The sequence below is a fragment of the Dendropsophus ebraccatus genome, chromosome 1 (assembly GCF_027789765.1).
Source record: "Dendropsophus ebraccatus isolate aDenEbr1 chromosome 1, aDenEbr1.pat, whole genome shotgun sequence".
In the NCBI taxonomy this organism is placed as follows: domain Eukaryota; kingdom Metazoa; phylum Chordata; class Amphibia; order Anura; family Hylidae; genus Dendropsophus; species Dendropsophus ebraccatus.
In genome coordinates, this window is record NC_091454.1 from 113,584,710 (window position 1) to 113,611,096 (window position 26,387).

General features: G+C 36.6%; 1 protein-coding gene across 1 annotated transcript in view; it reads right to left on the reverse strand.

The window, feature by feature from the left end:
- The window catches only part of TAFA5 (TAFA chemokine like family member 5), a 429,171-nt gene that overhangs the window by 224,675 nt on the left and 178,109 nt on the right, over positions 1-26,387 (reverse strand). Inside the window, exon 2 of the mRNA XM_069956116.1 lies at positions 9,308-9,457. Within this exon, the coding sequence (XP_069812217.1) occupies positions 9,308-9,457 (150 nt within the window). The remainder of the gene's footprint in view (positions 1-9,307; positions 9,458-26,387) is intronic.

A 26,387-nucleotide genomic window follows, 5' to 3' on the forward strand; every position in this document is an offset into this window, starting at 1 on the left:
TTGATAGGTAGGAAATTCTCTGCATATGAAAAGCAATTTTCAACCGCCCTATGACAATCATGTGATTTACAGTACATTGACCTTAAAACAAAGAAGATCCCAGAAAGTAGGAGTAGTATGGGTTATTTAACAACTGGCAAAAGATATCCAATTAAGGTATTTAACACTTGCAAGTTGAAATATGTCATTCATTTCTAACAATGGACTCCTATGCAGAGAAAATAACATGGAATGTTTAACAAGCATAAATTCACCATCTATAGTGCCTATACATAAGGGTGGGGATGGGGAAAAGCAAAAAAGAACTTAAGTAGAGTTAGGAACTTGACACTGTTGCTCCCAAAGGAATAAACATTGATTTTTTATTTACTCCCTGTATGTGAATGTTCTCCTAGTTTATTGTGGATTGCCTAGGGACAGTAGATGTTATTACACAATGTTGTTCCATAATGATGGTACTTAGTCTTTTCATTACTTATTATTCTTTTAAGGTTTTTTTCCTTCATATATGTCTGGATGGGGTAGGATACCTATTTAGACTTATTACAAGATTCTATTTTGAATATATAAATTTTCAAATACAGGAAATCTTTATGAGGTTTGTTCTATGTTGTATAGTACAAGATCGAGTAAAGGCTACTAAATGCTCTATCATTGCTATTTATGTTCACCAATTGTTGTTGCTGATTATTTTCTATGTCTAACCCATATAATTCAATTATTTTGGGATTGTCTGATTTTTATCAAAATCAAAAATTTACAATTTTTATTTAGGCTATGTTCACACTATGTAAAAAACACGTCCGTAGTTCATAACAATGGCTGTATTTGTGCAAACAACGACCGTTATTTTGGAACTAACAGCCGTTGTTTGCTCAAATACGTCCGTTGTTATGAAATATGGCCATGTTTTTTAAGTAGTGAGAACTCGGCCTTATATTGATTTCCATATTAACCACTGTGACATGTGCATTCTGCATTTGCAGTGCTCTTCATGGTACCAAAGACTGGAAACTTCTAAAAAACAATACATCTAGGCATAAAGTAAGCAGTTAGACCCCATAAGTGTTTGAGCAAACTTTTTAGTATTAAGTTAACCCCTTAATGCAACATACATGTCTGTGAATGAGTTAAAGAAAAATTCTGGGCAGGTTTGTTGGCCAGTAGAGTTATGTCAGAGGTTGTTTTTGTGCAACAAACTTTAGTTTTTATTAATATAAATAAAATTTTTCTTGCAGTATATGCAACTTTTTGATAAATTTTAGGCACACACAGGAATATAATGGCTGTAATCAAAATATGGCTGTAATTGTGAGGTCAAAATATAGCCATATTTTTAATGTAATAATACGCTTTATTGAAATCAAATGGAAATTGTCTGTCAGGGAACACACCATAGAATAACAGCCGTAACTGAGTACGGGCATGAAAATAATGACCATGCTCATTTTTAAGAACCTGCTTTTGCAAAAAAAACTGCCTTTTTTCAACTGGTAATGCAAATTACAGACATATTTTGGTATTGTTTTACTGTGTGTGAACATAGCTTTAAACTACTGTATGTCCCCACTATGGGAATGGGCAGACATTTTTCGGGGAAAATGATCATAATTATTGTTGATAAAGCACTTAAACGCTTGCAAGCTCCCTACTCAAGTCAAGCATTTTTCAATTTTTCAATGCGCAAGTGTTCTACTTGAGTAACGAACCCCATTGAAATCACTGGGTGACTTGAACATTTAACCAAGTGTCTTCTGCTCAGCAGAGCTTAGGGTGCTTGATTCAGCTTTAAGTAACCTATTGCATTTGTTCATTCTAAGTTTTGTATATATTCATACCTTGAAGGGATGTATAAAAACCTACACAATACTTAGAATAAAAATGCAATAGGCTACTCTAATGTTCTAATGTCTCTTGCAGAAATCTATTGCATTTTTCATTCAAATTTTTGTATATTTTTAAAATATCCCTTCAAGGGACATAGGGGGAGATTTATCAAACATGGTGTAAAGTAGAATTGTCTCAGTTGCCCCTAGCAACCAATCAGATTCCACCTTTAATTTTCAAAAGAGTCTGTGAGGAATGAAAGATGGAATCTGATTGGTTGCTAGGGGCAACTAAGACAATTCTACTTTACACCAGTTTGATAAGTCTCCCCCAAAGTATACAAAAATTAGAACAAAAAAATGCGAGATATAACTGATGGACAAACAATCAAAGGCTTATCACCACCTTCACCCAAGCACCACAAGGTGCTTTGTCGATGCGCAATGCTCAATTCAAGCACTATGCTTGTTCAAGTTCAAATTGCTCACCTCATCATGCGCTGTGTCAAGTGGCACTGTAGTGATGTGTTCTACTGCAGTGCCATTCCAGGAATAATACTATATAGGGGCTGCATAGAGGGGTTTATAACTATATGAGGGCTGCACACAAAGGCATAATACTATATGGGGCCATGAAGGGGGCCTAATATCATTCTGTGGAGACAAGTCATGGGTGGAAGAGATACCCCAGGCCGATTGGAGAAAGAAACACAAATTCAATTAATCTAATCAGAGAAGATGTCTCCTGTGGGTCAGTCAGAGAAGACGCCCCCTGTCAGTCACTGGATATAACTCTATTCAATTATATGGTCTGCAGAACCTGTGTAGTGCTGGGATCTATCACAATATGGTCAATGTATAAGGTGATATTGGTGTTTGTACAGTTGATTTTTTTCAGTAGCAGAATTGTGGCATTAGTAAGTTTGTAGTGGTATTATTTGTCTCTTGTAAGCTGGTACTGTTGGTATACTGGTTTTGGTCAGTTATATTATGGTGGTCCAATATAAGATATGGGGGAGCTCATCAATAGTACCTGAGAAACAAGGGGTGCAGCTAAGTGTCCAAAAGAAACAACCTTATAGAAATAAGCAAGAAAAAAGCTGGACACTATAATACAGCGCACACCACTAAGTCCAAGAAAAATGCAAAATTTATTTATTGGGACAAACAAAAAACACACCACAACAAACAAGAATAAAATCAATTAAAAAACCACATAGGTATATAGAAACTAAGCAGGAGAACAGGGGTCAGGGGTCGAAGTCACTGTGTGTGACAACACGCGTTGGGTTTGCACCAGGGTATCTGCTCCCATGTAACTTACCTAATGCTGCATATATGGTTTGGCACTTCTTGTTATGTTAGAGGTTTATATTGGTTTACAATGACTTAATTAGAGGTTCATATTGGTGTTTACAATGACTTAATTATATATTTTGCATGTTTGCACTGTAGTACTTTGGACTCTTTATATTGTGTACTATTTTTTCATATATAGATTATTTTTTTGTACTCTGCCAGCCACTTTACTTGTATGCACTTTACAGCTTATATTTGATCATGTGGAGCACCAGTAACATGCTTGATTCCCTGGTGAAGTAGGAAAGTATATTGTTCTCCTGCTTAGTTTCTATATACCTATGTGGTTTTTTAATTGATTTTATTCTTGTTTGTTGTGGTGTGTTTTTTGTTTGTCCCAATAAATACATTTTGCATTTTTCTTGGACTTAGTGGTGTGCACTGTATTATAGTGTCCAACTTTTTTCTTGCTTATTTCTATAAGGTTATATTATGGTGGTAACAGTAGTGTTATGTTAATATTTGCCTCTTGTATACTGTTATTTTTGGTAATCTGGTTCTTGGGACAAGTCTCTACACACACTGGGACCACACTTGTGGACCGACCTGGTGTCCTCTAGCCACAAAAGTACAGTTTTGCATTCTGAAGCAGGCAACAGAATGAAAACCTAAAGACTGTACTCTCAGGCACTTACATGTTGTTCTCTGGTGTGGCCCGAAAGCCAAAATGTAAACTTAATAAGACAGGTAATGGTGCCTGCTGTAAAGCATATCACTAAATGCTGGTAAAAAAGGAAAAGAAAAAAAAAAGAAAAAAAAGCTCAGACAAGATGCATAACAATAACTGCAAAAAAAAATCTATATAAAAATTTTTTTTAAATCAGACAAATTAGAATCAATTGGGAAAAAAAGATTTTTTGATAAGATACTGAAAACCTAGAAGATACATGCCCTTTAAATTCGCCACATCTGTCTGATCCCTTAAGACCCCATCTCAAAACTTACAGGACTTTAGGAAAGGATCTACAGTACTTGCGTATGTCTTGATATACCACAAAACATAAATAGGAGTCCTGCTTCAATAGTTTGGAGCTATTTTGGTGACATAGGATTTATCTACAGAAAATTAGGCAGGTGGATTTAATATTATAACTGAACATGGATGGTCACTGTCCAGTGAATTTAATCGCAATGGTATAATCTACTATGCTATACCCAATGCCTCAGGCACAATAATAAGATACATCCATACCATAATAGAGAACCTTTCACATTAATAATGTAGTCCAATGCATGTTAGAGCAGAGAAGGAGCAGAGTGGATCAATATATAGTTTTGTGGTTAAACACCTAGTATTGTTAGTATTTTATTCATGTAAACCTCTGCTCTTCCTAGGTGTAGGGGTCAAAGACACAGTTCTATTCAGTGGCTGACAACATTTCCTGCATGAGTGTGCATACAGAGATAGCTGTCAATCACAGTAAGACTGTCCACTAGATCCCAAAGCATAGAAGGAGCGAAGGTTCAAGTTATATTGAATCTTTATCCACAAATTTATACAGCAATCTACAGCACCTTCTGCTCCATAACATAAATTATACTGCATTATTAACATCACAGGTTCCCTTTACGGGCACTGTAGCTGTCCTAATATGTTCACATAGTATCTACCATAAAAACAATAAATGGCATTTCATATAGGATACAAAATAATCCAATGGTTCCACAAGGTTTCAAAATACAAAAGTCATTATTAGCTATGTAAAGTATTGTCAAGCTTAAGGAAGACAGCAGCTTTCACCCTGTCCATGGGTGGTATGTGGTATTGCAGTCCAACCCATTTCCTTCAATGGAGCTAAGTTGCAAGGAGAACGGGCACTGTTTCAGAAGGAAATGTTCATGTTTTGTGAATTCTGCACAACTCCTCTTAATCAATCTGAAATATTATTATTAAATGTACAATTAGCAGGTTTCTTAATGCAGGTCTCAGGAGGTTTGATGCTCACCATACAAATGCTAAAACAGTTGCACTAATCTTTAGTGTGGGGGCATGGCAATTTGGTCTATCTAATCCAATGGATTATTTTTTTTTTGCACTGCTAAGTAATGATTATTGTATATCAATGGTTTATCCAAGTTTACCAACCAATAAATATTACCTCTAAGACACCGCAAAGGGAGACCAAAGGGCTCCCTTTGCACCATCTGGCTAGGTTCACACTATGTAACTGTGCGGCTGTATTTTTTATGCGGCTGTAAATGTGCGGATGAAACTCCGGCCGTGGGAAAAAATAGACATGCGGCTCAAAACATACGGTCATTTACTTTGAAATCTGATTCAACTAAAAATAACAAATAAAATCTTAAGAAAGTGATGCAAACACCTCTGGATGCATCTGGGAAAGCAGGGAACACAGTTTACATGAATTGCTATTACCGGGGTTTGCGATCCTCTGCACTAATGCTGATGTCTCTCATGGTTAATCTATTAAAATAATAAAACACATTTTCGTTGTAATAAAATGCCTTTCGTTGTTCAATAATTAAATTTAAACTAATCCATCATTTTGCAATTAAATATACTGTTAAAATAAATAAATGTATATATATATATATATATATATATATATATATTTATTTTTTGACAGTATATTTAATTGCACAATGATGGATTCGTTAGAATTAAATTATTGACCAACGAAACTGAATTTATTTCATCGAAAATGTGTTTTATTAATTAAATATTAATTAGTACAGGAAGCTCCATAAGCCGTTAATTCATATTGCCGGCAAAAGAGCTTTCTGTACTAATCATCACTTTACTTTAATTAAAACATCAAATGTTTCTTCTAATTATGTTATCACAATAGCATTATTAGAAGAAACATTTAGAATTATATGTGCGCTCAGCTGATTGGCTGATCGGCTGAGCGCACGTATAATTAGCGGGTCCGCAGCACAGTGACTTCATTGTGCTGCGGACCAGCGAAGAGGACACATCGGGGTGAGTATAGAGCTCTTCCCACACCCTCCCCAGCACTGCACCCCTCCCAGCAAGGAAGGGGGGGTCAGTTAACCCCTTCCTTACTGGGATGGGTGCAGTCTGACATCAGTCTGGCCCCCAAGGGGTTAAGGGGGATGCAATACATCCTCCCTTAACCCCTTGGGGGCCAGACTGTAAGCAGCGATCTGTAAAGATGCTGCATACTGTAAGGTGCACAACACCGCTCACAATGATGGGTGCTGTGCTCCTGTTTGTGTGTTTTTTGTGTGTTTCTCCCTTTTTGTTTTTCAGATATCGGTATCCTGGGGATTACGTCGGATTCCGTGGACTACGTCGATGACCAGCGTTTCTTTAATGTTTTTTTTAATAAAATGGTCAATGAGGGGTGTGGGGGTGTTTTTATTTGAATAAAAATTTTTTTAACTTGTGTCTTGTCTTTATTTCTTTACTTTATAGACTTAGTAGTGGAAGCCGTCTAATAGACGGAATCCATTACTAAGTTGGGGCCTAGTGTTAGCCGGTATAAAATGGCTAACACTAACCCCCTAACCCCGCTAACACTAGGCCCCAACTTAGTAATGGATTCCGTCTATTAGATGGCTTCCACTACTAAGTCTATAAAGTAAAGAAATAAAGACAAGACACGTTAAAAAATTTTTTTATTCAAATAAAAACACCCCAACACCCCTCATTGACCATTTTATAAAAAAAAACATTAAAAAAACGCTGGTCATCAACGTAGTCCACGGAATCCGACGTAATCCACAGGATACCGATATCTGAAAAACAAAAAGGGAGAAACACACAAAAAACACACAAACAGGAGCACAACACCCATCATTGTGAGCGGTGTTGTGCACCTTACAGTATGCAGCATCTTTACAGATCGCTGCTTACAGTCTGGCCAACAAGGGGTTAAGGGAGGATATATTGCATCCCCCTTAACCCCTTGGGGGCCAGACTGATGTAAGACTGCACCCATCCCAGCAAGGAAGGGGTTAACTGACCCCCCCTTCCTTGCTGGGAGGGGTGCAGTGCTGGGGAGGGGGTGGGGAGAGCTCTATACTCACCCCGATGTTGCCTCTTCGCTGGTCCGCAGCACAATGATGTCACTGTGCTGCGGACCCGCTAATTATATGTGCGCTGAGCCGATCAGCCAATCAGCTGAGCGCACATATAATTCTAAATGTTTCTTCTAATAATGCTATTGTGATAACATAATTAGAAGAAACATTTGATGTTTTCATTAAAGTAAAGTGATGATTAGTACAGAATGCTCTTTTGCCGGAAATATGAATTAACGGCTTATGGAGCTTCCTGTACTAATTAATATTTAATTAATAAAACACATTTTCGATGAAATAAATTCAGTTTCGTTGGTCAATAATTTAATTCTAACGAATCCATCATTGTGCAATTAAATATACTGTCAAAAAATAAATATATATATAAATATACATTTATTTACATATATATTTATTTTAACAGTATATTTAATTGCAAAATGATGGATTCGTTAGAATTAAATTATTGACCAACGAAAGGGACTTTATTACAAAGAAAATGTGTTTTATTAATTTAATATATTAACTATTAGAGGCATCGGCATTTGGCATCATTGCCGGCTATTTTTGAAGTACTTCGTATGGACCGCCTGTCAATCCTCGGCCGCATGTCCAGCCGCAAACAATGGTCTTGTTAATTTTTTACGGGTCCGTTTACGATCGGGCCGTAGATTCATACATAGTGTGCACTGTGCAGCCGTATATCCTATACTTTCCAGCGTACGCATGAACCACCAAAAATACCGCCGCACAATTACAGCCGCAAATACAGCCGCACAGTTACATAGTCTGAACCTGGCTTCTATCTGTTTTCCCGTGCACATACTTACTTCTTATCTGCCTTTGATATCTACAATTTAGTAATTTCAATATAGTAATATGAATAGTGCAACAAAAGACAGTAGTATGTACTAAGGAAACAAACACAATGACCTAAGATATAACAACATTTTTCAAATGACTTATGCAGCTATTTACATTATGGCTAAGTTCACACAGCATATAATTTCAATAAACAACGGCTGTAGTTGCAGTTTTGATTAATGAAATTGCTGATTAAATTGTTTGGAATGAAATTCCTTGCGGCTGCAGAAGAAACTGACATGTCCGCACTTTACCCTGTCGGCTATTGGTAATTGGGATGTGGGCACACTAAAATGTGGCCACATTCCAATTCTAAAGAAATCAAGTTTATCCGGCCAGTGAGCTTCAATGACACCGGCCGTTCTGTGACACGCCGGGGTCACTGAACGGCCGATGTCATACTGTGTGTGAACCCGGCCTAAAGCCAATAGTATTAATAGGTGTACTTTAAAGTGACCATGAAGGGAAATCAGAGAAAAAACAGGCCTCAGCCATGACAGGTCCCCCATCTGGTTAGCTTCCTCAATAAAAGTTTTGTTTACAAGTATAAAATAGGAAGCTTCTGTAAAAATGACAGTACCTGCAAGACAATTAGAACTTGCCACAAAAATTACTATTTTTTTTTCCTAAAGACAAATATTTTCTTCTCAGGATAAGTATGTGAGGAAGCTCCAGGCTGCTACTATTTGGCAGTGAGTCATATGCAGTGATAATTTTAATGAGACAAAATACTAGAAATAAAGAAAAAAAAATTACTATTCTAACAATGCTGCAAGTGCTTTTTCCCGACAACATTAGCTTTCACGCAGGAGAAGCCACATTAGCCTAAGGGTGGCATTAAAACTCTGAATCTGAATTGGAGCAAAAATGCATTTTTTAAGCTTCTAATCGGGCAGCAGTGGGTACATCTCATGAGCTACATTTTCATTGCATTATTCAAAAATGTTTTGAGTCCAGTTATTCAGAATTCAAAGAATATTAGAACGCTCCATTAAATGTCTGGCTCGCTCTTTTACATCTTTATCCTCCGCTCTATGGCTATAAAACAACGCTTTGATGCACATCACTGAGATACATAAACATGTTTCTCAATGCATATGTGTATCATAAAGTATTCAGCATGTATGCATAGCCGACGTATTAAAGAAATCAAGTATGAATCCTCAAGGAACTTTTACACACATGTAAGTCATGCATTAATAATAATAATAATAATAATAATAATAATAATAATAATAATATGTTCTTACCATCTACGCAGGCTGGCCTTGCTCTTGTTGTGCCGGCAATCTGTCCTTTTCTACATGCACAGCGAGCAGTTTGTCGGGCTATGGTCCTTCGGGGCTGACTGCTGTCTCTGTCATATGTAACAACCTCACACGTACCTGCAGCCAGTTGACCTGGAAAAAAAACAGCAACAGGTACCAATGTCAGCAAATGTACTATAAGCAATCAATTATAGGTAAACAGAGTGAGACCCCATGCAGGAAAAGCCACTTCTCTACAAATGGGAAATAAGTTGGAGGATGTAATCAAACTGAGATGACATATAATTTTTCTCAGAGCTGGACATGTCAAAACCTAGCAAAGTGATGCTGTCAAGAAAATTGTTATTGGCCTACAGGAGGAGAGTTGGGTCAATCAGGTCAGAGTTACTTTGATGTATTTTAGAACACAGGTAAAATGTAGGTAGTCTTTTTGGAAGTAGAGGTATAAAAAAAAAAAAAAAAATATATATATATATATATATATATATATATATATATATATATATACATCAATCTATATCACAAAAAGACCAAAAGAATAGGCAGGGTGTAGTTTTCAATTCCTATAAGGACTGTTCTTATCCCACAGTTCCTATATCATGAAAGTCTATTGTCATTGTGAATTATTATCTTCCCAGGTGTGAAATGTATAAATTATGCAGTATCTAATGAAGGTGAAAAACTGTTGTTAATGAGGCAACTGTTATTATTTCCAACCTCAGTTGGAGATGTAATACACATGTTTCTTAAACTTTCTTCAGATACTTAGAACTTGTTAATATAAAACACTGTTAACCTAATTCTGTTTCTTCTGTATAAACAATTAGGATTCTTGACTTTTTTTTGTTATGTATATCTATAAAGACATAGACTTGAGAAGTACAATTATAGGCTATGTTCACACAACGTTTTTTCAGCTCCTTTAAGTCTAAAATAACGGACGTTTTTTGAAGCCTGGCATCCCCTTAGTGCAATAACAGGTGTTTGCACATTATTTTAGTTTGGGGTTACTAATTGCCCTTTGGTTGTGGCTTAATTGAAAAATCCACTGAATTTAATAGTAAGAACGGTGACAAAAGAAGAACTGTGTGTGAACAACTAATAAAAAGCGTCCACTATTTGCAAAAAACGTCCGAAAGTAATGTTTATGTTCATTATTTTGCCATCCACTGCAAAAACGTCCGTTTTTCAATGCATTGTGTGCATAGGACGTTTTTTTAAATAACCAAATCAGACGTTTTTTCTCCATTTTTGACGTTGTGTGAACATAGCCCTATACTGTATATTTAATTTGGATTTTAGAAAATACCAATAAATTTTTCGTATTTATTTTGTAACTGCTGTGTTATATATGATAGTCCATTATATATATTAGGGATGAGCAATTTTACAATACTAGCGAAGTGCTTCGCTAGGCTCAGCTTTCAGCATATTAGCCTGCTGCCTTTGAACTCTATGCCACTCTTCCTCAGGTGCCTGGAAAAGCTGGATCCAGTCCTGTAAAATAGGGGAAGTCTTCCAGGACTGGATCCAGCTTTTTTCAGGCATCTTGAGCAGAGCAGCACGAAGGTCAAAAGCAGCATGCTTACCGCTCTGCTCTAGGTGCCTCAAAAAGCTGGATCCAGTCCTGGGAAACTTAAAGCGATATACCAGATGTACTTAAGCTTTAACTTTTTAACATCACTAATAAACAATAATGAAAAATCCGGAAACCTTTAATTAAAAAACAATTTATTCACTGTAGTAAAATACTGGAAACAGGTTAGAATTTATAACATTTTGGTGCACGCCATGTTAAATAGTGGTTCACCCAAGTGCACTGTATTACATATGAATAATCTGCATGTAAATGTGATACCTCATAAAAGTGAGGAGAAGGCACACCTGACAAGTCTTCAGACCATAGTTTTGTCTGGTATATTCAAAAATAAAAGAAGTTTCTGCACCATGTAAAATCGTGTTTGATTTCACTTAACTCATGGAATCACCAAGCAACTGGAAATGCAAAAAAGCCAACACCACACAAATATTCGTGCAGGTGTGCTACAGTCTCTGCATGTGTCCTAAAATCCCTCACGTAAAAACTGCATGAACTGACCCTAACACATGTGTTTTCATACAGTTCTATTTTTCAAGAAACCGGGTTAGAACTGCAAATGTTTTCCTACTTTCCTCTGCTGAGTTCTGGTTTGGCAAATTTATACAGAGGAAACAAAAACAACACTATGTAAATGAACCCATTTATAGACACATATAAATATATGTGCCTGAGGCAAATGATTCAGACTCACTGTTTCTATAACAGAGAGTCACTCGGGGAAATAAATAAAAACTCTCTTATATGCCCAAAGAAACAGCTCAGCTTTCATTGCTTAGTGAACTCTGAAAAAATGAAAGCTAAGCTGTAATTGGTTGCTATAGGAAAATCAGACAGTTTTTGTCTCCATTTTTATCTATTCTCACCACTGTGTCTTCAGAAATATGCAGTGTACCGATAATAATGACAGCCATCCACAAAACTATTATGTTAGTCACAGGCAAGCAAAGAGCCCTATACAAAATGACAGCTAGGCACAGTACCCTGTACATAATCTAGCCATAGTGTTTGGTTATAGTGTTTGTCTTAGTAAAGGCCCCCATACACCTTACAAATGTGTCAGCTGAACCCACTAATTTCGGTGGGACTGGTCTACCATCTAATGTAACGGGTGGGCGAAGAGAAGAAGTTGGGAGCAAGAAGGATCAGTGATGCTGAATTTCAACTGTCTGATCTTCTCAGAATTTTTTCTCAGAAAGATTGGCCACCATCAGTGTCTGGCAGCAGTTTACCCCTCCACTCCATTCTAAATCCATGAGTTCTCAGACAAGCCGAGTGTTCAAAATGAGAAAGTTTTAACCCTGTTCAATCCCCACCTATAGTCTTAGCTTATTTGTAATAGGTTTGTATTACAGGAATTGGGCAGTATGTGTACAGCACATCCGGACTTACATCCTGAAGCTGCTGAAAATCCTTATGGCCTGGTCCATTCTGTCTCGACTCCTTTGTCTTCCCCCTCCCTTCTGAGACATAGGTCACATGATCACTGTCTCTTCTGTTGCCAGGCAAGCTGTAACACCTCATCTGTAACCCTTACCACCACTGACATCACACAAGTGATCACCTGGTCAAGGGCAGGAAAACAGCCTCTCCTGAGTAGTATAGGGGAACGGAGACACTGTTGTCTCATCTCTCTCTTTCTAATCTATGTAGCTGAATAGATAGATAGATAGATAGATAGAGAGAGAGAGAGAGATAGATAGATAGATAGATAGATAGATAGATAGATAGATAGATAGATAGATATTCAGTTTACTGTGCAAAGCAGAAGCAGATTGGGCCAGTGTTCTCCTTATCTTAGTGCTTCTAGCTAAGCAATGTATTAGCAAAGTCCCCCTTAAAATAAGATTACATGTGACCAGTCATTCAGAGCCTACTGTAATCAATTTTAATTCTTCTCGTGTCAGATATCATCACAGTAGAAAATCTTGGGCTATGCAATAGCAGCTCCAATGTTGGGAATGACTGATGGAGAAATCCAGAGATAAACTAGTAGCCATGTAGAATATAGACAGGTTTTTTTTCACCGCCCTCTCACTGTTTTACTATAAAATTTAATGGACTTTTCAATAAAAGACACACCGTAAGGCCAATTAGTCCACCTAAACTAGTAATAATGTACCAGCAGCGGTCATTGCACTGACAAGGGGCCAAACAGCAGAATGACAGACTTTTTTTTTTTTTTTTTTTAAACTGGAAGGAAAAAAAAAAATGTGGGAACACAGCCTTTAAATGGCAGCAGAGCCCTTCTGTTTCATATATTCATAAAATCAGCAACTTTTTAATGTTCTTAACATTTTCTTAAGGAATTTCTACGCTGTCATTGAATGCTGATGATTGGCATGTGCAGAATAATTGTATAACTATAGTCACTAAAGGTAGGAATATATTTGAAAATGCAAACTTCTTTTAAGATGGCTTGCTAATATATTTCTATTACTTAATAAATCATACAGAATGCTATCAAGTATATTAAAGGCCTGGCTTTTACATTATGTGAAATTCAGCACTTGTCACTGAAACTTTGGAATCAGTTTTAAGTAGGTCATAAAATAAAGCTGCATATGTTTTACATGTCATTATCCTTGTTGTTGTGCTTTTCAGTTAAGGATTTACACCCACATTTGTAAAGCTGTTAAACTGCAAATTAAACATTAAAGTGTGACATGATCAACTACTTCTCCAAGAACCAAGGAACCTGGCAAAAGTATATATAACCTTTAATACTCATCAGCAGAAAATCTCACTTTAGCTGTTCGTACTCCATACACTAGACCGACAAACCATTGAGTTAAAATAGAAAATATAAAAAAAAAATCTATATAATTATACAATTCTGAGACATATTTGATTGAAGTTGCTAAACCATGAGGCTACACAGGTGAGAGATTCTGATGACAATACTTCCTGTTATGATTTCTATTAGGTTAAATATTGGGTTGGAGAACTTTGTTGTAAAAAACATTAAGATGTGTTCATTATTTGATCCTTTTATGATATTTGGATTGCTCATGAATGGCAGAGTTTTGTTTAACCCCTTCATGACCGACCAGAATATCTACCAAAGATTTAAATCCAAAGCAAGGAATGGATTTGAAAAGAGGAAAAATCTCAGGCTTTCCTTTATGACCTGATCTCTGTTTATAGTCTGTTTCTGGCTTTGGCTTCAAATCTTTGGCAGATAATCTGTCAGATAATCTTTCTGTGTAAATGGACCCTTACTTGCTACCATATTATTTGCAGTGTTCGTTGATGCAATGCAATTTGTGTTAAACATTTCTTTACTTGTCACTTTACTGGCAACAAGCCAGGCAATATATTCTGATTACTGTGCATCCACAATGTACTTTATGTTTACCATACAAACTTTCCAGCAAAAGGGTCAGTGCTGGGGTATGATCTTACAACAACTTAATGAGTCAAAACTCTTCACTCCAGATTTGGATCATTTTCTGAGTAAAGCAATTCACAAATTGGGATTTATTTTTTATTTTTAAACCATAAAGTCAGGCCTTCATGATACTTCAAGTTTGCTTGCTGCCCATTCTGGTGTTATGCTTTGATGCTTTGACCCAAGTCGCTGCACATGTTGCCCTTAACACAATGCCCAGAGTAACACATATAGTGGCTTCACCAACCGTACACAGGAGCACAGCATGCAGATAGCAAACTAGTAAATCCTATGAAGGTCTGAGTTTATGGACTTAAACATTACAATTTTGAACTGCTTTACTCTATATACTAATAAAAATTGCTTAAATTTGCATCCTGTATGGAATGCTAAGTTTTGATTTGCCTTTTTACTTTATGTTATCTTTTTATTGTGACCTCCTAGAATAACCTTCTAATGTCACCTCTCTCCACTGTGTGACTCACACATGATACTACTGAAGCTTTACTTTTTGCTTCACATGGCTCAAGCCTTTTGTAGTTATACTGTATGTCATGGTAGATGGCTTTGGATCTGCAATATGTCTCTGTCAGAACTTCACATGTGATAAAACACAAATGTGCTTGCTCACACTTCAGCAGCCATGAATGTAATGTTCTTTTACAGCACCTAGTATAACAAGAAGCTCATAGTCCAGGGTTATTGGAAAATACTTGTTAACATTCTTCTAATTTTTTTTTCTTATGCCCTATGTCTCCATTATATTGGTTATTCTGGTTTATGTCTGGCTTTTAATGGATTAGTATCTAGTACATAAAATGTTACATTTTACTCGTTTTGATTAGTGACGAATATGTGTATATACATGTGGACATTGATATGGATAATCATCTGCATCCATACAATTTATATGAAAAGCTTGGACAAGGTCATCAAAGGAGGGGCAGGAATTGTTATTAGATATACGTAATGGTAGGTTATCTGCACGTTTTAGGCCTACAAAAGTAGGCACTGATAATGGTGGACACAAGAAGTGGACAATGTAGGTGGCCATCTAGGGTAACATTTGAAGGGTACAATTTATAGCTAAAAAAAAGTCACCAGGTTTGACCAAAATCATCAGGGTGAGCCAAATTTTTACTAAAGTGCATAGGGGCCATAAGAACACTAAGAAATAGTGTGTGTGTGTGGGGGGGGGGGGGGGGGACTATAAACCTGACATCTTTCAGACTAAGATTAAGGGATAAAGGTCATTTAAAGCCACAGCCTTAGTCACCAACATAGCTTGTCATGCAACTGGTCTAGAAGTAAATTATTAAATGTAATATTGCCCAGTTCATAATGTAGTGAGATTACAGCCTCTGTTGTAGTTCTTTATGAACACTATTCTATTGATAGTAAACAAATATTTCTACCTTTCTGTAAAAAGTACAGAGACTTAAACATTGTAAGTTAATGAATTTTTAAAAAAATAGATCAGTCTTTGGTAAAATAAAATGTCAAATAGCTGTTTTCAGTTTTGAGACTGTAGCAGTGTCCATTTCCTTCTCTTTCCAGAATACTTTATAAAGTCTGGTTTGATAAGTATCTACCATGCAAATGAAATGTTTTGATGAAAAGAAAATAGAATGAATTTCTAAATTGAAACAAGAATCTTTCATTTAGATAGAAAAGTAATTAAATTATATGATCAGCTTTGCATATGCATGACGACAGACTTGCTTCAGAAGGAAAAGCTGATTGGATTTAATCTTCAAAATCGAGTGAAAATATAATTAGTAGCACTATGACTTGTAACTATGACTTGAGACAATATATGACATAAAACCCCTACAAAATTACAGTTTCTAAGGTGTATGAATCGTCCACAACTACATACATATTTATATTTTATAGCACTTTTTTTTATACAGAAGGAATATATTCAGCAGCACTGCACAGAGAATAGGCTTAGGGCTTATTCCTACATTCCATGAACAAACGATGGGATGGACCAGGAAGCCCTGTAGTGGAGTCTTTCCCCATGCAGCATAATGTATCAATATCATGCCGGGAGCGAAGAAAGCACTGTAATGACACAGTCGCATGGAACAATTATCATTATTGATATGCAGTAATAATTAGAATTACTATTAAAGGAGAAATTCAGAGCAATAGAAAATATTCATAACTGACAGTGGGTAGGGGAAACATGATGAAGAACCCCTTGATGCCCTCACAGCGCCACATCTTGCTCCGGGACTCCTGCCAGGGTTCTCCATATCTCCCCCCTGCTACGTCATGACAGCCAATCAGTTACTGGGGTAGCACACCGCTGCAGCCACTGACTGATTAAGTGGGCTATCTTCTACCTGGGGGGAGCCTGGTGATGTGTCACTGTGAAGGTATGGGGACCGGTAAGTATAGGTTCTTTATTATGTTCCCCCATCCCCTGCCCGCAGTGTAAAAATCAGTTTGGCTGGACTGCTTCTTTAATCGTTCATTTATAAAGGCTCTTTTTGCCATTACATTTTTAAAGTTATGCTTCTTGACCATTTTTTTTAGCTCTCTCCAGCCAGAATAAGGTGATCCTTGGGCTCCAAAATTGTTAAAAAGTAAATCCAAACATTTATCTCAAATGTCTTTTTTAACCCATGATATTAGTCAGTTTTACTGATCAATCAGATATTACTGAAGCTACAGTCATCCTTGAGGCAAACCTAGCCTGCTTTTTCTGCCTACTTGGAGGGCCGGTGTGGGAATAAACCAAAGTTGCCAGGCTGGATCAAAACCAGTCAGTCACAGATAGACTTGAATCAGAAACAGAAGTGGGTCACCAGAGGGTCAAAAGTCAGAAGAGTAATGACAGAGACAAAACCATAGAGAAAAAACAGTGCCAGAGTCAGGCCAGGGTCAACACAGGAGATCACATCGCACCAACTCACAATGTAAAAGGAGAGGTCAGGAAGAACAAGTCAGAAGTCAGATTCATCAGAATATCAAAAATCTAGAAGAACGTGAGTGAAGACAGCAAATATACACCTGAAAGCACATGCCTGTTTTAATTTCCCACAGGGGAGAGAAATGAGCACTGGAGCCAGCTGGTATTCATGTCACTATGGCCTTCTAGAGACACATGTATATCCCCCTCCCCCTTTCCAGGGACATATTGGCTGCCATCTCAGCAGGACGTGCAGCCATGGATGCCACCCTAAACTCCCATCTTCGAGGCAGAGGACCGGCCTCCACAGCAACGTGGGCAGACAAGTTCATCACAGCTATAGAGGACTCTGCAGTTTATAATGATCTCTGTGAAAACTGCCTCTCTAGCTATCCAGCACCAACAACTAAGAGGGGCCTGATCAGTAAGGCCCGCCTCACAGTTTCAGAGGGACAGCCTAAGATAAAATAAATTTAATTGTCTATGTCTGTACATATTTCTCTTTTTACCTAATGGTAATGGTCTATACTCTGAACTCCTATGCTCCTCAGATGTGCATGATCTATGCTTGCTGCTCCTAGTCAGTCCTGCTTGGTTAAGCCTTGCTTTGTACAGTCTACCTAGGCACGGAGGGGACAGGGGCAAAGCATGGCCTTATCTCACCAGCCATAGATGTGCTTTGTTGTATTCAATGTGGGCTGCCAGTTACTGATAGGAAGAAAGCTATCAGTCAGAGTGGGGAGATTGTAGCTCATCCAAGCAAGACCCTAAGATCACAAGACTTACAAGGTGCTGTTACTAAGATATGCCGCATGTCGCAAGCTTTTAGCTACACCACATCATACAGTATTTTAACACACATGACACGGTATGGTGCTGCTGTATATGTGCCATAATTCTGTGTTCTGCAATATAATAAACAGGGAGATGTTATTCCTTTGGATGGTTGTTCTCCCTGAAACCTAACAAAAGAACTAATGGCATTTGGTAGGACAAATAGCTATTTTAATTCCCTATTTCCAATGGTACACTTGATTTTAACACTGTTCATTAATATGAGACTGTAATGTTGGAAATCCCCGTGGTAAATTATCCTGTGAGTAACTGTTCGCAGTGCATCATCGACCAAAAAGTCCATAGTCCTATATAGTAAAACAGAAATTAGTGGACCTTGCATATAAATTGATTTTTATGATTTAGTCACCCCAGTCCTATATTCAATGAACATGTCACTGTTGCTAACTATTTTACACTCTTCAAAACGGGGAGGTCATACTATCGCTAATTAAAGAAAGGCCATAATGTTCTAGCCTAAGGAATTGCTGTAAAAAAGAGTTTTAAAGCATGACATTTGCAAGATGTCTTTGGAATACAAGATGGACCTCTTATTACCGCCATTAATTGTTTTCTTTGTGTCTTGTCTGGAAAGCTTTCCTTAAACACCCGGCAAGGATGGCAAAACAATTACCATCATTCTTTAAATAAGAGCTTTAAGAAAGAAACACCTCATTAACAGTGCAAATAAAACCCAAATGCTAAAAGTCTCCTCAAGCTTCGTAAAAATTCCCACTTACGTACATGACTTAAGTGACTGACAAAGACAGTCTACGTTCCCAGACTTAAGATTTAATGATGAAGGAATCACCATTTAAAAAAAAAAAAAAAAAAAAAACTCCACTTGCTAATTCACAGTGGCACAAAAGAGATTTTTAGTCATCTATTCACAGTTGTGAGAAAAAATGCTAAGATGTATCTTCTCATTGTTTATTTCCATACAATCGACTTTCCTGTGATTTTTTTTTCCCATTTAAATGGATTTGAAAACATCCTTTTATCCATACTAGCTACACCAGACATGCAGAAAATTATAATCTTCACAACAAGAAAAGGATAATCACTCACTGGCTGATGCACGTCTTTGAAAAATGGAGAAATCAGAAGGCCAAATTGCACAGTGAAAAGCAGTTGCTGCCTAATAATTTTGCTTTAGTAGATTGTCAAACAAAGGCTAATAGATAACTACAGTAACACTGAGATAAAACATAAAAGAATTTGCCATGCCTGTTGCAATAAAAATATAGCAGTTCCTTCATTCACTGAAAGCTTTTAAGTCATTTCATGCCAATGTGCTTTGCAAAAATGATATTTCTTCCATGAAATCCTTTCTATTAACAAGATTTCAATATTTTTTTCCGATTTATTGTAAATGTTTCCTCTCAAAAGATATGTAGTAGCATATAGATAAGTGCTTCCCACGTCTGAAAGGGTCACAGAACCTGGTAGTCTGTGAAAATGGAACAATGCAGTAAAAATACTCAGCTGATAAAGGGAAAAAAGAAATCACAGTCTATATAAGCTCATATTACTGCCATGGCTGTATCTATGGATTTTCCTGTTACAGTTCATTTTAATTTAGATTCAAAGTTGCAAAATGATCCAAATTATATTTTCTAAAGTTTACCCTTTAGGTGTTTATGAATTTAAGCACATACTATCAGCCATTTATATGTAGACTTTTTCTTTTTATTGATGACCTATTTTCAGGAGAGGCAATCAATAGCTAAATGGTGGAGTGCCAACAACCAACACTCCACAATTGAGCTGTTTGTCAGGTATGTATGTAGGTAGCAAGTGGAGTTGGAAGCAGATGGCTTCATACATTGTGTAGCGGTCATTCTGGGTTACTGCAGCTCAGCTCCAATTGGGAGCTAAGCTTAAGAAGCCCAGCATGGTCACTATACAGTGTATAAAGCTGTCTGCTCTTAATTTTTTTCTCTGTCTATACAGGTACCATGGCTCTGGCAAACAGCTGATTGGCAGGGTGCTTGATGTTGGTACCCCTTAAACTTAGATATCGATGGCCACTTTTGAAAAAAAAACAGTAAAGTATTATTGTGTTTGTATTTTTTTAAGCTGTAATTTTTTAAAGCTTTAATATGTTAAAGCTGTCTATATATCTGTCTATATAAGCTGCCATATAGCTGAGGGGCTACAGCTCAGATGATGAGATGAAGTGGTCAAGAATGGAGCCAAAGGTCAGAGTGAAACAACAGTAAAAGTACTAAACATATTTTCTCATGAAGGTTAGCAGGCAATGCACAGTGGGTTTATATTAATATACTGCCAAACCTACAAGGTTTTCAGACACAATTTGCCTTGATAACCTGGTGCCAACATGCAGCCAGAACAGAAGAGCCATGGCCTGACCTAGCAGGTTCATGGCAGAAAATAGGAACAACAGTGGAAGCATCCGGTAGCCAAGGTTTCTCACTTACATGCAGCGCTGCAACCAGTGAGTGAGATTACAACATGACTTTTGTGTTTAATTGTTAAAATGGTATAGCATTAATTTAATCCTAAGTGACCCCAATCTCATGCAATCTGAAAGCAGAGTTCAGTTTAGCAACAGTAAAAATATTACTGTTCTTAGTCGACAGATTGGTGGCATTGCTGAGACAATAAAGGAGACAGGGTTGCCAAGAGTCAATAAGATTATACCCATCCAGTGGAAGTTTTAACAACCAGATACCAATGGACAACAATCACTATATAGCTTTCATATGTTCATTACATAAGTGCAATGCAAACAGCAATTTATATTGGCTACTATGTAATGCTTAACTGTCTCCAGAAAACCCCTATGGAGCCTCGAGAGTCATTACCTAAATCATAGTGTAAATGCTAGACAGACAATAGAACCGAAAGACGTGACAACAAAAGTAACCAATTCCTTTTAGATAACATTTCTTTACGTTGTGTTTATAGTATTCTGTATGCTCTATACAGTATGTTGCTATTAGATAAAATACAATGCTAGGTTTGCACTTAGATATAACCTTGAAGGTGCAGTACATTGTGGTAATCCAATTTATGAGCAAGGAACAAAACTTTATCACCATTGCAGTTTACTATAATGGAAGCAGTTCCATATCCTTTTTCTTACAGCTTAAGAACTCTGGGAAATTCAAATTATTTCAGCAGATACAAAGAAATTAATTTGAGTTATATCTATAAAAGGCTTGTTCCAGAAAATTTATCTGTGCTGTACAGAGCATGGTAAGTCTACCGAATTAAACAAGATCAGCAATGAAAAGGGCAGCTGTCTCTGCTGGAGTACATGAAAATCAAAGATGCTTTTCAGGGTTAGTAAAGCAATGAATCACTACTGCGTTCTTTCCTCTCGAACATGTTGTATCAGTGTCATAAGACACTATTACTCAGTTAATCTCTCAACTGTTATCCAATTAATGCCTCAGTTCTACTTTTACACTTTCTACAATATATAGTGTACTAGAACATCCCCATTTCGGCTTCATTATCTGAAAGGATTTTTAGGAGTCTGCGCACGCACGTGAATCAAGGCATATATCTTGAAGTATGTGACTCAGAAATGTTCTCTGTTTACAAATTATTGTTCATCAGTATATCTGTAAGTTTTGAATGTATTTGCACAGATTTAAATATATCGAACTTTAAATTGTCTCTAACATTCACATATTCATATACAGGTGTTGAAGACATACAGGAGCTGTCTACTTTTAATGTTGAATAGAAAAAGTTTAAAAAACAAAAATAAGGAAATAAAAAGTTCAAATGAAATAAAAACTAGAAAAGGGACAAAGCATAGGTATAGGCAGAGGAACATATATGAGAGTGCAAATGTAGTTAACACACCAGATACTGTTGTCTGAGACACCCAAGGACATAAAAACATGAAAATGACTTTTCAGTCTGCTGCTGCTCCCGATGCCTGGAAAAGCTGGATCCAGTCCTGGGAAATTTCTCCCAGTTTCCCAGGACTGGATCCAGCTTTTTCAGGCACCCAAAGAGGAGCAGCACTAAACAGCATGGAGTTCAAAGGCAGTCTTCTGACAAGCTGACGGTCAAGCCTAGTGAAATGCTTCGCTAGTACTGTAAAATCACTCATCCCTAATGAAAACATATAAAAAAATATACATACTAGTTTTTAAGTGTTCTAAAGGTGATGGGTCCTGTTACTCCTTTTAGGGCCAAGAAGTTCAAGTTATGCCAATAAGTATACATGGTAGTTCGAAATAACGCTGTATATTATAATATTTACGACAAAGACATGGCAGGTGGGAGCTACCTCTTGTTATCCTACAACCTCACCTTATAGATTTCACTGGGACACAGGGATATCAAAAATCAAATACATCATAGGTGCTCAACTTTATCTTAATAGGGGGGATAATCAGTATGTTTTCAGGGGAAGAATGAATAACAAAACCTGCATTCTGGTTGCTAGAGGATCAAAGACAGTTTGTTTTTTAGAAAATCAAAAAAAGAAAGAAAAATTGAAAAGAGGGCATTCACCATTATCCGTTTGGTTTGGTTTTTTCTTTAGAGTTTTTGATTCATTTCTGAGTTAATTGTGATTATCATGATGCAAAAAATAAAAAGTGAAAGAATAATTTGCAGATAATAATAGATATGATCAAAAACAACTGTTTAACCAAGAGTAGTTCCAAGCATTTAGATTTAGGCTTACACTTATGAATGTATTAGTATAACAATGACCATAAGAGCATTAAAGTTATAGCTAGGGGTTACCTTAAAGGGTTATGCATTCATTTTTTCATGTGGTTTTGAGCTTGGTTTGCAATTTGCAATTGCCATAGTTTCTATAGCAGAAGTACAGGGTTTTGCATTCTGTCCTATTTACTTAAATGGCGCAATATGCAATACCACTACAAAAAGTATGGCATTTGCAAAATTCAAATCAGGCACAAACCATGTAAACAATGAAGAGGCTTTAGCACTCACATAAATTTGTGAACCCTTCAAGCATCTGAGAGTTGTCCCTTCTCTACCAATGTAATATTCATGTCTTAAACTTAGGATAGGCCATTTATTTTTAAAGACTGGATAATTCCTTTAACCCACAGAAAAAATTCTGTTCTATGTTCTAATCCTCACCCGACTAAAATTCCTGGTTCTTCTACGGCATAGGATAAACTGAAATATTGGGAAAATACAATTACCTTTACTGCCATCATAATTATTACACCTAAAAAGACATAAAAGAACGCCCTGTCAACCCCTGAATGTTTTCCTGTAGAGAATAAAATGTGATTTTGTGGAAAAATACAGTTACCCTCACAGTTACCTTTTTTGAAAAGTTTTCAATCTTTTCCTAAGAAACAGTTCACAAATTCTATCTAGTTAAGGTCTAGTTAAAATTTGTATGAGTACATTTCAACATACAGACTAAGCTATCTGTGCAACCTCATTATGTTGAGAAAACTAACGTTGGGGAAGTCTGTGCAAATGTATGTTATATGGCCACACAGTTATAGCAATGTGTAAAGGTCTTAGCTCTGTGCACTCCTATAAATTAAAAATTCAAAAAAACTGCCTCTTTACCAAATTGAATATGGTACAAAAAGCTACAGAGACTTACTTTGTCTATTATGTTTCTCTAGAGGGAAAAGGGAAAGGAGACAAAAGCTGAGCTTGTTATAATAATTGGTATGTAGGTAGGAAAAGAAATGGTTCTTTGTGCGAAAGATGAATGTGAGAGATAAAAAGAGAGGAAGAAATGACTGATTCAAATTCAGGTTTGTTTCTGCTCCAGTAGAGAAAAATGACAACATGCTAGTTTTCCTGAGAAAGGACATAATTGTTTCATCAAATCAACGTGTGCATTTGCAAATCATATTTTGTTTTCTGCAGCAAGCTATTTATAACAGAGACAAATGCTGAATTTGTTTTTGATTTTAAGACAATCTAGATCTGGTTTGAAGATTTAATTACTTGGCATTCAACGAGTTCTGAAAAGATAAACACACCTTAACGAGAAGTGGCAACAAATGTTAACAGGCATCTTTTTCCTCTCTCTTATTATATGTATTACAACTTCACTTAGACTGCTATATTTCCTCAGTTGTTTAAAAGACTGTCGCCAACTTATATATTGTTCTCCTCAATGCCCTTTGCCTTTCTGTGACATCATTCCTGATACATTTATCAAGCGCACAGTCCCAAGAAAGTTCCTTCAAGGGTCAGGTGCAGAGAGTTGTGAGGTTGTACAAGAGATGACCTGCAGATGACAAAGCCAATTTCTTTTCCAGGTCAGATCAAAATGCATGTTAGGTTTGAAGAAACCAGTCTAGAAATCAGGCTCTTTTTCAGGGCAGCTAAGAATGGATGTTAGGTCTTGGGGAATCAGTCTAGTGATGGAATAGGGCATAGAGTGCAAGCTATAAGGTAATAAGGATAAAAGGAGCTACTTGTTTCTGAACAACAAAAATAACTATTGTGACGTGGACATTTAATAATTTCTTTGCGCCAGGCAGCCCAATTACGCATTTCATGAACTTATCTGGCTTTCTGAGCTGGTAACTTTCCCGATCATTTGAACAAAAGAACATGTCATGGTATTTATAACAAAATATAAAAAAGCGTATTGGAAAACATTGTTAGGCTATCTTCACACAACGTTTTTTCAGCTCCGTCTAAAATAACAGATGTCATTTAGCTGACTCGCCTCCCCTTAGTGCAGGGTGTTTGCACATTATTTTAGTTTGAGGTTACTAATTGGACTTTGGGTGTAGCTTAATTAAAAAAGTCCATTGAATTTAATAGTAAAAAAGGAGAAAGAATGTCGACAAAAGAAAAACTGTGTGAACAACTAATAAAAAATGTCTGCTGTTTGCAAAAGACGTCCGTTATTCAAAGCATTGTGCGCGTTGGACGTCCGTCTTCCCATTGACTTCAATGCATTGCCATTGCAGTCAGTTAAATTGTGGCAAAAATAAACGTTTTTTTAATACCAAAATTGGACGCCTTTTCCCTTTTTTTGACTTTGCGTGAACATAGCCTTAGGCTGGATATACAGTGAAACATTTCTACTAGATCTGCCAGTCATTGGCATCTATTCCTTCTGATCCAAGAGATTCTTATGAAATCTAACTCTTAAAATTGTCTTGAAACTATGCCAGTCCTTTTTAGAACTTTTACAGATACTGTTATATTAACATGACGTTTTTCTTTCTGTTTTTTTTTTATTATTATTTTTTTTAGTTCAAAATGAGGTCAGTTATTTTGCATTTTGGGTGCCTGTAATTACAATGATAGCTGTTGGTGCAAATATTTTAGTTCAGGCCCTTTTGGGTGTGGTTCTTTTTTGAAGGTCCATTGAATTTAATAGTAAAATGTGGTGAAAAGACAGAGAAAAAATGTGTGTGAACAATTAAAAATATATTGTTCATTGTTTGCAAAAAAAAAAATAGTCAATATGTTTAAAGTTCCAAGGATGACATAATATGTCCTTTCTATCAGGGGCTAGGTTCACACACTGTCCTTTTTGGACATCAGTCATATTAAGGCCAAATAGCATCCGTTATTTTGAAATGATGTCCGTGATTTAAAAAACAAACACATTATTTGGCCTCAAAATGACAGACATCCAAAAAGATGGTTGTCGAAAGGCCAGAAAAGGTGTGTGGACTTAGCCAGGGAGTGTTGTGTCACATGCCTTTATCTATCTAAGCAGGGAATCTGCAGTTGTCTCTACATTTTTTCTTTAGCCAGAAGATAAGCTTATGTAATTAAGGGGGTTATCCAGCGCTACAAAAACATGGCCACTTTTCCCCCTACTGTTGTCTCCAGTTTAGGTGTGGTTTGCAATTAAGCTCCATTTACTTCAATGGAACTGAGTTTCTAAACCCCACCCAATCTAGAGACAACAGTAGAAGAAAGTGGCCATGTTTTTGTAGCGCTGGATAACCCCTTTATATATACAATGCATTACTGAAGGTGTGTGTTGCATTCCTGTGAATATCTTACATACTTTTTGCTAGCACCTCAATTATCTACATTTAGTGTAACATTCTCAAAGAGTGATAGTGTGTTTAGGTTTTTAATGCTTGGGAAAATAATATTGTAAGATGTGGTGTCCATATACTACTAATTTTAATGCTCTGTTCCTATAGTTCTAGTTCTCATGGTTACAATGTGATCAACACAATAGTTCACTCTTTGAAAGGCATTTTATAAGTAATACTTTTTATATTGGTAACCCAACACTCATAATAATTTTACTGCAAACTTAACCTTTGTGGTGGCTTAAATATACAGAGCTAATGTCAAATGAGAGCGAATACAATCATTTAAATATAAAGACCTTCTTCTA